Source organism: Arvicanthis niloticus, chromosome 3 (assembly GCF_011762505.2).
Source record: "Arvicanthis niloticus isolate mArvNil1 chromosome 3, mArvNil1.pat.X, whole genome shotgun sequence".
Taxonomy (NCBI): Eukaryota; Metazoa; Chordata; class Mammalia; order Rodentia; family Muridae; genus Arvicanthis; species Arvicanthis niloticus.
Window position 1 is genome coordinate 85,914,004 of NC_047660.1, and position 13,770 is coordinate 85,927,773.

The 13,770-nt window shown below is 45.8% G+C and overlaps 1 protein-coding gene across 7 annotated transcripts in view; it reads left to right on the forward strand.

Annotated features, from left to right (window-relative positions):
• Positions 1-13,770, forward strand: part of Frmpd2 (FERM and PDZ domain containing 2) — a 109,115-nt gene that overhangs the window by 13,791 nt on the left and 81,554 nt on the right. For all 7 annotated transcript variants that reach the window (XM_076931457.1, XM_076931456.1, XM_076931460.1 and 4 more), the window contains 2 exons: positions 10,192-10,317; positions 11,754-11,911. In XM_076931457.1, the coding sequence (XP_076787572.1) occupies positions 10,194-10,317; positions 11,754-11,911 (282 nt within the window). In that variant the 5' untranslated portion in view covers positions 10,192-10,193. The remainder of the gene's footprint in view (positions 1-10,191; positions 10,318-11,753; positions 11,912-13,770) is intronic.

A 13,770-nucleotide genomic window follows, 5' to 3' on the forward strand; every position in this document is an offset into this window, starting at 1 on the left:
CACCATATCTTCAAAGTCATGTCTTGGAAGCCGCTCAGAGTCCTGATGCTTGGATGCCTGGTCTGGATGGTCGCAGCAGAGATGGAAAAAGACAGGAGTCAGGATGAACTCAACTCCTTTTCTATTCTGAGTGCTTCAATATAATCTCATCAGTTCTGTGATGCAGCAGCTGCTGACCTTAGTCCTCAGATAACAAAACCGAGGCTCAGAGAGGTTAAGCATATCCCAGTGCACAAGGTCACACAGCCACAGGGTCAGAAAGCTAGGAATTCAATGTCTAAAGCTCACATCATGTTTCAGAGAGACAATGGAGTGAAAACAGGGCCCAAGAAGGCCTAACTAATACCCACAAACTAAACATAGGGAGATCAATACCCTCATTTAGGGAATCTGTGATGGTTACCTTATATGGCAGAAAAGACTGTAGATGCAATCAAGTTAAAGCATCTGAAGCTGGGAGAGTATTCTAGATTACACAACTCTGTGCTCACAAGATGGGGGCAGAGAAGACAGCATGACTCCAGAGCCAATGCTCAAATGATATGGCCATAAACCAGGAATTCTGACAACCTTCTAAAACTAAAAAGAGACAAAGAATATGCTCCCTGACCTCTGTCCCTGCCAAGAATCAGGAGGGAGGGCAGCTCTGCATTAACTCTGATTTCAGCCTCGTGTCCTCCGAAACCATATAAAAATAAATTTCTGTTTTTTAAAGTCACCAAGCCTATGGTAATTTATTACAACAGCCATAAGAACATAATATAGGACCTGAAATCAAAACCCGGAAGACAATTCTTCAGAAGTTATGGAAGCCAGCACAGATGCTAAGAATGTTAGAAGGAGAAGAACTAATAAATGATAAAAACCACCCAAGGAAGGAGCAGTGCCTGGCCACCAGCTGCCATGGGACCAAGAGGTGTGTTCTCTGTCCACAGTCTGCCTCCTGTGACTGTGGGCATTGGTACCCTGAACCCCAGAGATAAGGATGGGGCCTAGAGACCTGGGCCCAACTTCCTTCCCAGGGCATTCCAGAGGGCTGAGTATCTCTCTAGAAGCCATGGGCCAAGGACAGAGCTCCTCAATGGTTCCTTGATAGAAGCTGGAGGAGGGGCCTGGGACGTTCGGGGAGTTACCCTGCTCAAGGCCAGTACTCAGTCAAAAGACACTGAAGGCCAGCAGAGACTCTTACTTCGTCCCAAGCCAGTACCTAGTCAATACTGCCCAATAGCTTGACAACAAATACACACGGAATCCGCTGCAGTGGGTGGCCTGTCACAAGCAGCCACCCAGGTGTCATCTATCAGCAGCTGTCTAGGGCATGTGGATGCAGGGTTCTTCCTGCAAGTGGGGTGGTGTGAGCCTTGTCTGTGATGAAGGCCATGTATTCACATGATGAATGAGGCACAAATGAGGTGAGCTGTCACACACACACACACACACACACACACACACACACACACACACACACACAGTTGCTCAGCCGCAGGCCTGGGCACCAAGGCTGCAGCCTGCCTTTGCTCTAAGTGCACTGCACTTGTTCTGCACAGCAGCAGTCAAGCTTCCTGTTGCTGCCAGGCAAGAACTCACACTGCTCCTGCTAACCTCTGTGACTCTGCCTCCCATCTCTGCCCTCTGCCTTCTCACCACCTTCTCCGCCATGCAGGACTCTTGTGTTCTTGAACTCTGTTAAGCCTAAGGATATCTGTGTCTGTTCTTTGCCTGAACCCACCCCACCTCCACAGAGTGCTTTTGCAACCTCTGAGTCTCACTCAGCTCAGATGCTGCTTCCCAAGATTCCTGATATTCTGTTAAAGGACCCTCTCCCTCCCTGTAACTGTACCGTCATACATCAGCTTGCCTCAGTCTCTCTCTGCAGCCTGCTAGTCTGAGATGGAGGTATTTTATTCGCTTACCAGTGCGTGGCTTGTTTTCCCATGCCTGTCTCCAGCTCTCACAAAGGTAGGGGGTTATACTGGCTGCTTACCTACTCCAAGAGCTTGAAGTACACTGTGCCCTTAACAAATACATGTTAACTAACACATGTCTCAGAGAGCATTGCCAAGACAGCCTCGCAGATAAAATTCTAGCTTCTGCCTCCATGGTCCATATGAGAAGCACTAAAGGCCATGGATAGTAGAGTGTGTTAGCTTGCACCAAACCAGGTTGAGGGCTGCTGCAGGCTGAAGATTAACCAAAATGAATCTCGGCAGGCAGGCTATACAAACGCTTGGAATAGCACAGGGTTGGGTGTGTGAATGAATACCCTAGCCTGGGATGGCAAGAGGGATCCTAGGCCTTGAAATGACTCCAGAAGTCCTCAGATAAAGAGGTCCATGGAGAAAAGATAAAGAAAGGTTCATGAGAGATGAGATGGGGGTTGTGTGTGTAGGCCAGAGCAGTGTCATTGGCTTGATGCTTTTTCAGAGACTCCACACTAGCCGGCTGACCAGATTGATCTGTGTAATGTGATCCTGTATTCTTTTAATAGTTAATAGTACCCTTCCTAGTTCACTGCACAGCAGTACCTTGCCCACCAGACCATTTAGAGAAACTTGGAGAGAAGCCCAGAGGCATCATGGTGTGATGAAAGGCTTCCCGGCTGCAGACTCTCCAGACTGCTGCTCTGTAAGGTGCTTCATGCCATCTCCACTGCCAGCAGAGTGTGGAGGAAAAGTGCATTGCCCTGGAAATCGGGAACACAGGCCTAAACCCACAGCCATGTGATGCTGGCCAAGTCCTTCTATCTTTGTCCCTCAGTTTCCATGCCTTTAAAGTGGGTATGACAACAGTACCATTTACATTCTGTAACGAGGCTACTGACTGACCCAGTCAACACACTGAATTTGTCTTGACACCCGGTAAGTACTAGGGAAGTGGGCTCGTGTTTTTATTGAAGGAAGTGTGAATTGGCTCCAGAACCAAATTTGAAGAAAATATTTACTGAGACTTCAAGTTGGTTCTTGATGATTAGCCTGGAGTGGAGTCTGTAAAGTAGACCCACAAGGGCTACTACTGTCCATTGAGGTGTCTCCCATGGGCGGCTGGTGTGGAGGGTTGTGGTTAAGGGAAGACAGGACTATGGATGGTTCTAAGCACTCATGTTCTCCTCTGGCTCCCAGATACCCCTGGGGCAGGTCGTAACACACCGCTGCCGTCTGGTGCCTGACGGGCAGGGAGTCTACACAGAAAATCGGGATGTGCACATTCCTTCCTGCAGACCCATCATGCATTGGAACAGATATGAGGATGGGAATGGGGCTGCACTCACTGTGGATGCTGTGATAGTGACACTTTCCATAATAAGAACCACAGCTTCAGGTCTCCAGGACCTCTCAGCCTTGGCAACAAGAGGGTTGCCCTCGTGAGCATGCGTGTGGTTCATGTTGGATGTTGTTCTTCCTTTTGAGTCAAGGGTTGCAACTGCCTTCGTTTTTGTCACCTTTTCTGGAGCTCTTACTTCTCATGTGGATCTGGATCACTGTCTAGTGTGTGCTGATCTCAGTCTGAAGGATCTCTTTAGTTCTTGGGGGGTGGGGCAAACCTGCCAGCAACAAATTAGTGTTTGTGTTTATGTGGGAATGCCTTTATCTGGCTTTCAGTTTCCTTTTAGACTTGTTTGCTTGTGTGTGTGTGTGTGTGTGTGTGTGTGTGTTTGCTTGCCTGAGTTTACATGCAGTTACTCCTTGTGTGTCCAGGAGCCTACGGAGAGCAGCTGGACTACTAGATCTCCTGGAACTGGCACTTACATGTGGATGTGAGCTGCCACGTGGGTCATGGGAACCAAACATGGATCTTTTGCAAGAGCAGAAAATGTTCTTAACTGCTATGCCATCTCTCCAGTCCTTCTCCTTTAAGTTGAAGGACTGCTTTATTAGGGACAGAATTCTTGACAGCCTTTTTTTTTCTCTGCACATTGAATATATCACCCTGTTACGTCCCTGCACAAACATGGGTTTAGATGACAAATCAGCTGTGCGTGTCTTATTGGGGATTTGCTGTCTGTTCCTCCTTCCCTTTTTTTTCTTTCAGCGTTCTTTAGTTCCCTGCTTGCTGCTTAATTAAGATGTGGTACTCCGTGGGTCTGGCTGAGCTTATCCTCCTGTGTGTAGCTTAATGTTTTTATTACAGTCAGGGTGATTCTGCTCCTGGCTTGCTCTCCTCTCCCCTTTCCTCTCAGAGCTTCTGGCTCCCAGGAAGTTAGTGAAGCTGATGGTGTGCTACAGAGAGCTGAGCAGTTGGTCATTTCTCTTCCTTAATTTTTTCTTCCTTTTTCCCCTATGCTGATAATCTTCATTGCCCTGCATTGGAGTGCACTACTTTTTGATGATGCCAGCTTTTGAAGTCCTCTGATGAGTCACTGTAGCCATGGCACTTTTGTCTTTGCTTAGATTTTCTACCTTGTTAAATGTTGTTCTCTGCTTAGTGAGGAATCCTTCTCCTGCTTTCCCTTAGTTGTTGTTGATGTTGTTCTTCTCCTTCTCCTTCTTCTTCTTTCCTCTACTTTCTCTCACTCTTCCTCTCCTTCTCCTCCTTGTTCTCCTTGTCCTTTTTCTTCTTCTCCCTTTTCCTCTCTTCCCCACTTCCCCCCTTTCCTCTTCCTCCTCTTCCTCTTATTATTCTTCCTCCTCTTCCTCCTCCTCCTCTTCTTCTTGACAAGGTCTCTCTACAATGCCCTGGCTGTCCTGGAACTCATTATGTAGACCAGGCTGGCTTTCAACTCAAGAGATCCATCGGTCTCTGCCCGCTAAGTACTAGGATAAAGCTCAACTTTCCTTCAGTTCTTTAGACACTGTTTTTCTTGGTAATGTGAACACTTTTTAAGCAGCTGATATAAAGTCTTTGTTTAGTGGTCCAATAGTTGGGTCTCCTTAGAAATGATGACTTGTCTGGTTTTTGTTTTATTTATGGGCTGCTTAATAAAAGATTTATTTCTTTGTTTTTATGTGTATACTTGGGGTTTTTTGCTACTTTTATTGGATATTATATTTACATTTCAGATTTTATCACCTTACCCCATTCCTTCCCCCGTGTATACTTGTTTTATCTGCTTGTATGTTTGGTGCCAGTGGAGTCCAGAATATTCTTTGGAACCAGAGTTACAGACAGTTATGAGCCACCATGTGGAGCTGAACTCTGGTCCCCTACAAGAGCAGCAAGTGCTCTTAGCCACTGAGACATCTTTCCAGCCCCTATGGAAAACTTGTCTCATTTCTTTGCATGTATCATACTTTCTAAAGTGGATTGAAAATATGATTTTAAATAATATAGAAGGCACTTCTGGAAAAATCTCCCTCCTGCTCTTCTCCAAGAGTGCCATGGTTGTTCTTGATTGTTGTTTACACCTTTAATTACTTTACAAGCCCTGCCTTCTCTACGTGTGGTCACTGGGGTTCCCACTCAGTTAATTTAGTAGTCACTTAAGGTTGGTGAGGAATGTCATTAAATGCGTGGATTCAATAAGTCTTCTTATTCTTTGAGGGGGTCTCTGCAAACACCAAGACCAGCAGAGTTTTGATCTGTGTGATGCAAGAAGGAAATCCAGCTTAACATGACTCAGTAGCTGGTATTGGTTGAAACTTCAAATTTGGACATTGGCAGTTTATTGCAGGCATATTTAAGTACAGTATAACTTGGAAAAAAAAAGTTTCCTGTTGTAAAACAATCCCCAGGGCAAAGTACCTATATTCCATCAAAACTCAAAGTGTATTTCACTTCTTCCATGAAGCTAAGTTCTAGAGATAGGCTACATGTATTATCTTAAGGGCCTAGGTGAGGATCTGGTGTGGCCTAAGTCTTAGGTCACACAGATAGAGGTCATTTGGGCTATTAGCCACTTCTGGTCCTGGTTGTTGGAGGTTGGTATGACCTGGACCTACAGATAGCACATCTCACCAGTCTATTAACTACCCCCATTCCTGCCCTCTGCCTGGAAACACAGATTATACATCTCTCTCATAGAGGGAATAGTGCTCCATGGTGAACATTCCTGCTTGCCTTTAAGCACAAGGAACTCCATGCTCCCAACAGGTCTTTGAGCGATGCAAGGACATGCCTTCAGCCATCTGCTCAGCAGCCCGCAAATCTGGCTTAGCATCTGCTTATGACTTGTTCTGTTTCTAATGGTGGGCTGGAGGCGAATGTTTAGAGCCTTTGAAAGTAATCCAGAGCACACACACCACCCTGAACTGGCGGGACACAATTCTACAAGTAAAAGTGACTTTCTAGGTTCTTGGAGATGTTTGAAGACTTTTCAAGTGGGTTACTGTCTTCTCACTCGACAGCTACTCTATGGATTCTTGACTAACTTCCTATCTGTACAAATCCTATTGTGATCGTGGGCAGCTGCAATGTTAAATAGTTGACACTGATCTTTTTTTTAAAAGATGCCTCTCTATAGAAACTTCTGTTGGCACTGGAAGAACCCTGAATTGGCTCAATATAGACCATTCTCTTCTTTTTAGAGCACGGTTGGAGGCCAGCTTCAAGATTTTACTTTTACTTTTTAAAAATCTTGTATTCTCTGCAAGAGCGGTATGTATTCTTAACTGCTGAGACAACTTTCCAGCCCTGGTACAAATAATTCTTCTGAGAGATTTCTAGGGGTCATGCTGACAGTTCAGGTTGTAACAAGGTCAGAGAATGGGGTTAAAAAGAGGCATAGTGGTGGCCTAACCCTGTGGTGTCTGAGGGAGCCACTAATTTCCTCACTGCTTCTGTGGACAGGAAGACTTGGAAAGGCTCTTTGACATTCTGTGACTTCCCTCCCTTCCTCCCTCCTTCCTTCCATGCCTCCTTCCCTCCCTCCCTTCCTCCCTCCTTCCTTCCTTGCCTCCTTCCCTCCCTCCCTTCCTCCCTCCTTCCCTCCCTTCCTTCTTCCTTCCCTCTATCCCTCCCTTCCCTCTCTTTTCCCCCTACCTCTTTCTCTTTCTTTTTTTTATAATGTCTTCCTTGAGGACCCCAGTTGTTTGACCTACACATTTGCCATTTGGACTTTGCAGTTGCATTTCTGACAAAGTCCAATGTGCCTCTTGGGTGCAGTGTGGCCTTTGTGCAGGGGTTTGGTGTTTGAATTTTGAGATAGTCTCAGTCCATATAGGTGTCTGCATGTACATGCACATCACATGTCTGGGGTCACCAACTCCAGTGAGCTTGAACAGAGCTTCCACACTTAGATGGTACCTGAGTGCATGTGAACATGTGTGTTTACATGTATGTTCAGATTCACTTGTTTATACTGGGTCATATAGCAATTGTATGCTTAATTTTATAGGATACTAACAAGCTGTTTTACAGCACACCTGTCTGCTTCAGTCTCACTGGCCAGGTGACAGATTGGGTTCCTATGCATACCCATTAGCCTTTGTGTTATGACAAGTGTTTATCTTAGTAATTCCAGTGGGTTTGCAGTATCATGTCATTGTGACTTGAATTAGCATTTCTCTCATATGTAATAATGTTTAATATGTTTTTATGGGTTCAATTTAGTACCTGTGTAAATATCTTTGGGGACATGTCTGTGTCATTTTCTAATTATACTGTTTATTTGTGTGTGTGTTTGTTCAGCTGAGCAAGTGTTCATGTAGGTGAGTGTAGATATGCACTTATCAGGGCATGTGCATACAGGTCAGAAAATGATCCTGGGGGGTGGCTCTCGTCTTCTACCTTGTTTGAGGAAGGGTCCCCCAACCCCTGACAGTGCAGCCTGTCTGCATGCCAGGCTAGGTGGCATCTGAGCTCCTGGGCATTTAACTGTCTGCTCCTCCCACATGTTACAGGTGACTATAGGCGCTTACTTTGCAGCCAGCTTTTACAGGTGCTCTGAGATTTTGAACTCAGGTCCTCATGCTTAGGCAGCAAGAGATTTTGACCACTGAGCTGTCTTTGAATCCATTTTATTATTGATGGGTTATGAGAATTTAAAAATATACACTCTAAATGTGAGTGTCTTTTCTGATATGTGGTGTTAAAATATTTTATCTTCATAAAATTTGCTTATTATGTTCTTCATGGGATTTTTTTTCAGAGCAAAAAAGTTCAATTTTGCTGATGACCTATTTATCATTTAAACATCCTTTTATATATTATGTTCTTGGTATTCAAAGTTCACAAAACCTTTTACCAGTCTTAGTCTCTATGTTTTCTTCTTTGCTTTCCTGAAAGGGTATAGTTTGTGAACTATGTTAAATCTACAAACTGCTTTAAGCTAGTTTTTGTAAAGTTGTGAGGTTTAGGCCCAGTGCTCAGGGGCCCTGTGAAGAACCCATGGCTGTTTGCTGACAAGGCCATCTTTCCTCCTTGGCATTGTTGAATTGAAGTGACTTTGAAATGAGCCAGTCTGCCTAACAGATTTGTTGCTGTTGTTGTTTTTCTTCTTCTAGTCTTAGCTTCCCCTTGGAATTTTGAGAGTTTTATCTGAGAGTCAAAGTCTTTCTCCCTTATCTTTAATAAAAGCCATTCACTGTGATTACAGTTAGAAACTTGCAAATAAAAGGGAATGTTTAGCTCATAGTTTATAAGAGAGAAAAGGAAAAGACAAAGAAAGTGAAAAGAACAGAACAGAGAGGAAAAAGAGAAAAAGGATGGAGAGACCTGGGTTGAGTCCTAATTCATCGCCAGAAGATTTGAGTGGGTGTATATGACTGTAGAAATATGAGTGAGTATGGGGTGATTCTGATGAACACAAGCACCGTGTAATGATCCATGAGGTGTAGCTAGAACACGCAGCACCTCAGATGTTCACCTAGCTGCTGGGACTGATTCCTGTCTGCGTCTGTAGGTTTAAGACCCTCACCTCAGAGTCAGTCAGTTCAAAGGAGATTTATTTGCCCAGATGGACATAGGGCAGGTAATAAGAAACAAAAATAAGAGAAAAAGGAAGAGGGAGAAGGGGAAGGGAACAAGAGAGAGGGAGGGAGGATGGGCATTTGTCCTGTGAGGACAAAAGACTGCCTCTGGATAGAGATGAGACAGATGCTGCCACTAGGCAAATGGCAGTTTATAAAGGTAAATGGGGAAACCCCATGTTTGGATGAAGTGTTTCATTTTAATTGGGCATGTTAATTAGATGAGCCAAAAGGAAGCTTTTGATTGCTGGACTTCAATACTTGCTAGTTGGACCTTGGTAGTCAGCCTCAGGAGGAGGAAGTGGCCAAATAAGGGACTCGACCTTGGTCACTAGCATTGGGAATATAATCTAATGGATTTTTAGCAAGGCAGAGGGAATCAGGGTGAAGGACAAGGCCTGTCAGAGCCATGTTTGCCGTGTTTGAGCTGGCTAGAGTCCCCTTAGTGACTGGAGACCATAGGTGCCCTCATAGAGTCCTTGTGACAAATCACAGCTCCCAGAGTTCCCTTCAGGTGTCCAGGTGCAGCTGGAAGAGTCAGGAGCCTGCCTCTACCCCAGGTGCTGAGCAGCTAGCTGGTGAGACTTAAGCTTTGCTCAGCACATGGAGTCCACGGCTGCCTGTGGGTTCCCTACCCAGCTGGACAAGGTACACCTCCTTCCAGGCTCTGGCTGCAGAAAAAGTTCTGCCACCATAAACAGATTAGAAAAAGCTTTAGCCCTTCCAGCTGCCTCCAGCAGGGCTTTGGAGATTAGTGAGGGTGTCTTGGGGGTGGGGGGCTCATTGAAATGTCAGCTTTGGTTTAAAGGATTCTTCTAGAAGGAAACAAAGCAGCTCTCCTGGCAGGGGTGCTTCCCCCAGCTTTTTTGTGTATCCTTCCTGCTCTGGATTATAGGCTCTTGTTCCCCTAGGGAGATTCTCCCTCTGCAGGCAAGCACTGGCCGAAGGGCCTGCGCTGGTGCTGCAGCCAGCTCAGTGGTGGCAGCTAACAACTGGCATACTTACGTGTCTCAGGCTAAAATATTCATCAGTCAGATAGAGTATGGATAATAAACACTCCCTGGTATAGGGAACTTTTCTGGAGGAGGAGTACTTGCTACATATTTTTTTTTTTTTGCCACTTCTTCAATCTTTTATCTGATACTTAATGGATCAATTTATTGTTCATTCACCAAGAAGCTGCAGACCTATAGGGCCAGGTGTAGCGAACACCCCTCCTTCTCCAGTCTGCTTGCCTTGTGCCTCAGATGTGTGGAGGATGGAATCAGGGTGTCCACACATTACCAAGTAGCTGGAGTGATGGAGCATTCCCACACTGCAGTGCTCTGTCACGTGTGTGTCTTCACAGGCATGAGTGTGCCCTCTGTGACACTTGCCAGTGCCCTGCAGGTCAGAGGTGAAGCCCTGTGTGAGGAGGAAATCTGGTCCCTCTTGTCACTGGCTGCTGAGCGGCTCCTGGAAGACCTACGTAATGGTAAGAGAGTGTTTGGGGCAACTGAGTCACAGGACACTGAAAGTAAAGCTTCCTAAACAAACTTTATTATCTTCTTGATCTGTGATCAACCCTAAGCTTTCAGAACAAGACCATGAATGGTACCCACTAGGCAGCTGCAGTGAGAGGTGGCCTGTCTCCAAGGCTTGTGCCATACAACCAAATCACCAAGAACCAAAGGCCGTGCTTCTGCTGTGGGCTTGCATGGTGCTCATGGAGAGACCAGAGGCAGCAACATAGGCCTCTTCCAACAGCTGGAACATGCCCATACTTGGTCTGTCAGACTCTGTCCCATCAGAAGGCAGAACCCGTGTTCTAAACAAGAGAGCTTAACATGAACACCCACCAAGCTGCAATGAGGAGACAACGAAGGTGTTAGGATATTCTCCATGGATCTTTGGAGCCGAGGGCTCATCCCCCTCTTTGGGTTGGGTGTTTTTCTGATGGAGGAGCTGTGCTTATAGCTCATGATGATGAAGGTCCCTGGATTATCTGGCCAGCAGTACTTAGTATTCAGTCATGGTCCAGGTGGGACAGAGGCAATTGTCAGGTGATGATTCACAGAGGGCATGGACATTAGGATGGACCCTTTGAAATGTGGGTACACACTCAGGTGAACAGGCTGACTGTGTGTGGACAGAAGACCGGAGCCTGCAGCACATATGTAGACAGGTCCATGAGAAAATGATCACAGGGTGAGGCCAGGCCTTGAGGAACAGAAGGGCTTTCATGTCCTGAGGCTGAATCCAGGACAGAGGTGCCCTTGCCTGGTCATTTCATATTCATATCAAGGTCTCGTGGACATGGTAGGAGAACTCCTGCTTCCTGCGAGGTCTCTGCAGAGCCTCTTCTGGGAAGAATTGTTCATGGACATGGTTAAAGGAGATGGGATGGAAAGGCGATTTGGAGCTATGAGGTGTTCAGTTGGCAGATGAAGTGAATGCAGAGAACCTACACTTAGGTATTGACTTAGAAGCCCCTGACTCAGCAGCTGTAGCATCAGCATCAGGGCATGTGAGAGCACACAGGCTCTGCTGGGTGCTGGGTCCCAGCAACAGACAGTGGAGGGAGGCTGCACACCTATGCCTTAGCTTCTCTTCCTCCTGAACTCACTCCTGTCTCCTGTCCTGAGGGATTTGACAAACTGCTGTAGATCTGTGCCATGACCAGCTGCCTCAGGCCTCAGACCAGCTGCAATTTCCAGCTGATTTTTTAAAAATTTCAGGTACTTGATAGAATCAGATGTAGTAGGTGCTAAATTCTTTTCTGGTTACAACTACCTTTTGTAATACACTTTTCTATGTGCTGGGTGGAGTTTATTCTGGTCTATGCCTACATAGGTCAGAATGAGTCTTAGGAGCAAGTGCTGTAGGGAATGATGGCCCTGCTCCCACGCCCCATCGTTGCCTCCTTTTCAGATTCCTCAAACTATGTGGTCTGCCCCTGGTCACTCCTGCTTTCTGCAGCTGGAAGTCTTTCTTTCCAAGACCATGTTTCTCACATAGAGGCTGCACCATTCAAGGCTCCTGAACTGCTACAGGGACCAAATGAGGAGGAGCAGCCTGATGCGTCACAGGTAAGTGTGATATCCCGCCTCTCCTGAGGAGACACACAAAACTCTCTGTCCAGCCTCAATTCTGAGGAAGAGTGGGCTTAAAGCCAGTTGTTTCCAGGCTTTCTTGGCAGCAACTTAGGAGCTTTTGGACGAGGCAGTTCAACCTCACTGAACCCAAGTTTCTCAGTCAGTTAAGTGATACAAACGTAACTCTTTGAATCCATTTTTTTTTTCAGCATTAAAAATAGTGTTGGGGGAAATGGGGAAAGGGGATGGCATCTGAAGTGTAAATAAAATATCTAATAAATAAAAAAAAAATAGTGTTGGGGGCTGGGGAGGTGGCTTGCTGGTTGACGTGCTTGCATACAAGCATGAAGAAAGCCACGAATGATAGTGCACACCTGTAATCTCAGTGCTAAAAGATGGAGGCAGCTGGTTTCCAGGGCCTAGCTGGCTAGCTAGTTTAATCAACTGTTAAGCTCCAGCTTCAGTAAGAGACCTCAAAAAATAAAGAGGGAGTGCTAAAGGAAGGAAGGAAGGTACCCGATTGTCAGTTGCTGGCTTCTACATGTGTGCATATGGGCACATGCACCACCTCCATATATATATATATATATATTACACAGAGGAATATAAAAAGAAATGTTGGGGAATGCTGTAGGCAAATGGTCTTCATAATGTGACCACTGAAAACATGAAGCAAGAGCTGTCTAAATGAATAGCACTTATCTTTAGATAGGGTTCAAGTGCTTTAGCTGCAGAAGCACTTTGTCATCCATGAACTAGAAACAAAATGGATGTCAGTAAGGAATGGACACGCAGTATTCATGTGAGGTGCAGAAATTTATTTAATCCTGAGAAGGAGAGAGAGAAAGAAAGAGAGAGAGAGAGAGAGAGAGAGAGAGAGAGAGAGAGAGAAAGAGAGAGAGAGAGAGAGAGAATAAGACATGCCAAAGCTGGAAGGTGGTGGCACAAACTAATCTCAGCACTAGGGAGGCAGAGGCAGGTGGAGTTCAACCTGGTCTACAAATCGAGTTCCAGGACAGCCAAGGCTATACAGAGAAACCCTGTCTTGATAAACCAACAAACCAAACCAAACCAACCAACCAAACAAACAAAAGCCAACAACTATAGCAGCAGCAGCAACAGTAATAACAAAGGCCACGCCACGTGCCTGATGCTGATGTAGGTAGCATCAGTGAAGACTTCTGGATTTCCTCAGTGAAAAAGATGTTTTCCTTCTGAACAGCAACGTGTTCCAGTATTTTCAGCTAAATAATAATAATAATAATAATAATAATAATAATAATAATAACAGCAACAGCAGCAGCAGCAGCAGCAACAACAACAACAACAACAACAACAACCACCCTTGGCTTTTCATGGATCTGGGGTGCTGCTCCTCCCAGAATCACCCTGGAATTCTATTGCTCTCCCTTTGAGCTCTGAGAAGAGAATGGGCCTTCCAGGTTTGGTTCATCAGGGTTCGTGTAGCTTAAAGTTATACAGTAATGATGGAAACATGGAGTACCCATTGCACAGGCTTCTCTCCTCCAGCCCTGCGTGCCTTCCCTGCTGTGAGATCCCTGGGTGAGTCACTGGGCCTCTGGGGAGATGGAGACAGCTGCTTCTCAGACTCCTGCCTGCCTGCATCTCCTTCTTGGTCCACCTGGGCTACGTTGCCTTTCATGTTCTGGACTCATCGAACATGACTGACTCTGAGCTCTGGCTTTCTACAAGGACACAGCGATGTGATATGCAAATGTGGGGGCAGTGGCAAAGGGCTAGTAGCCAACATGGACAAGCTCTAGTCATTGGTGGGCAAGAGGGCTGACTGAGAGGGCAAATCCTCTCTCCTCTTTCTCCTCATGGATGGATTT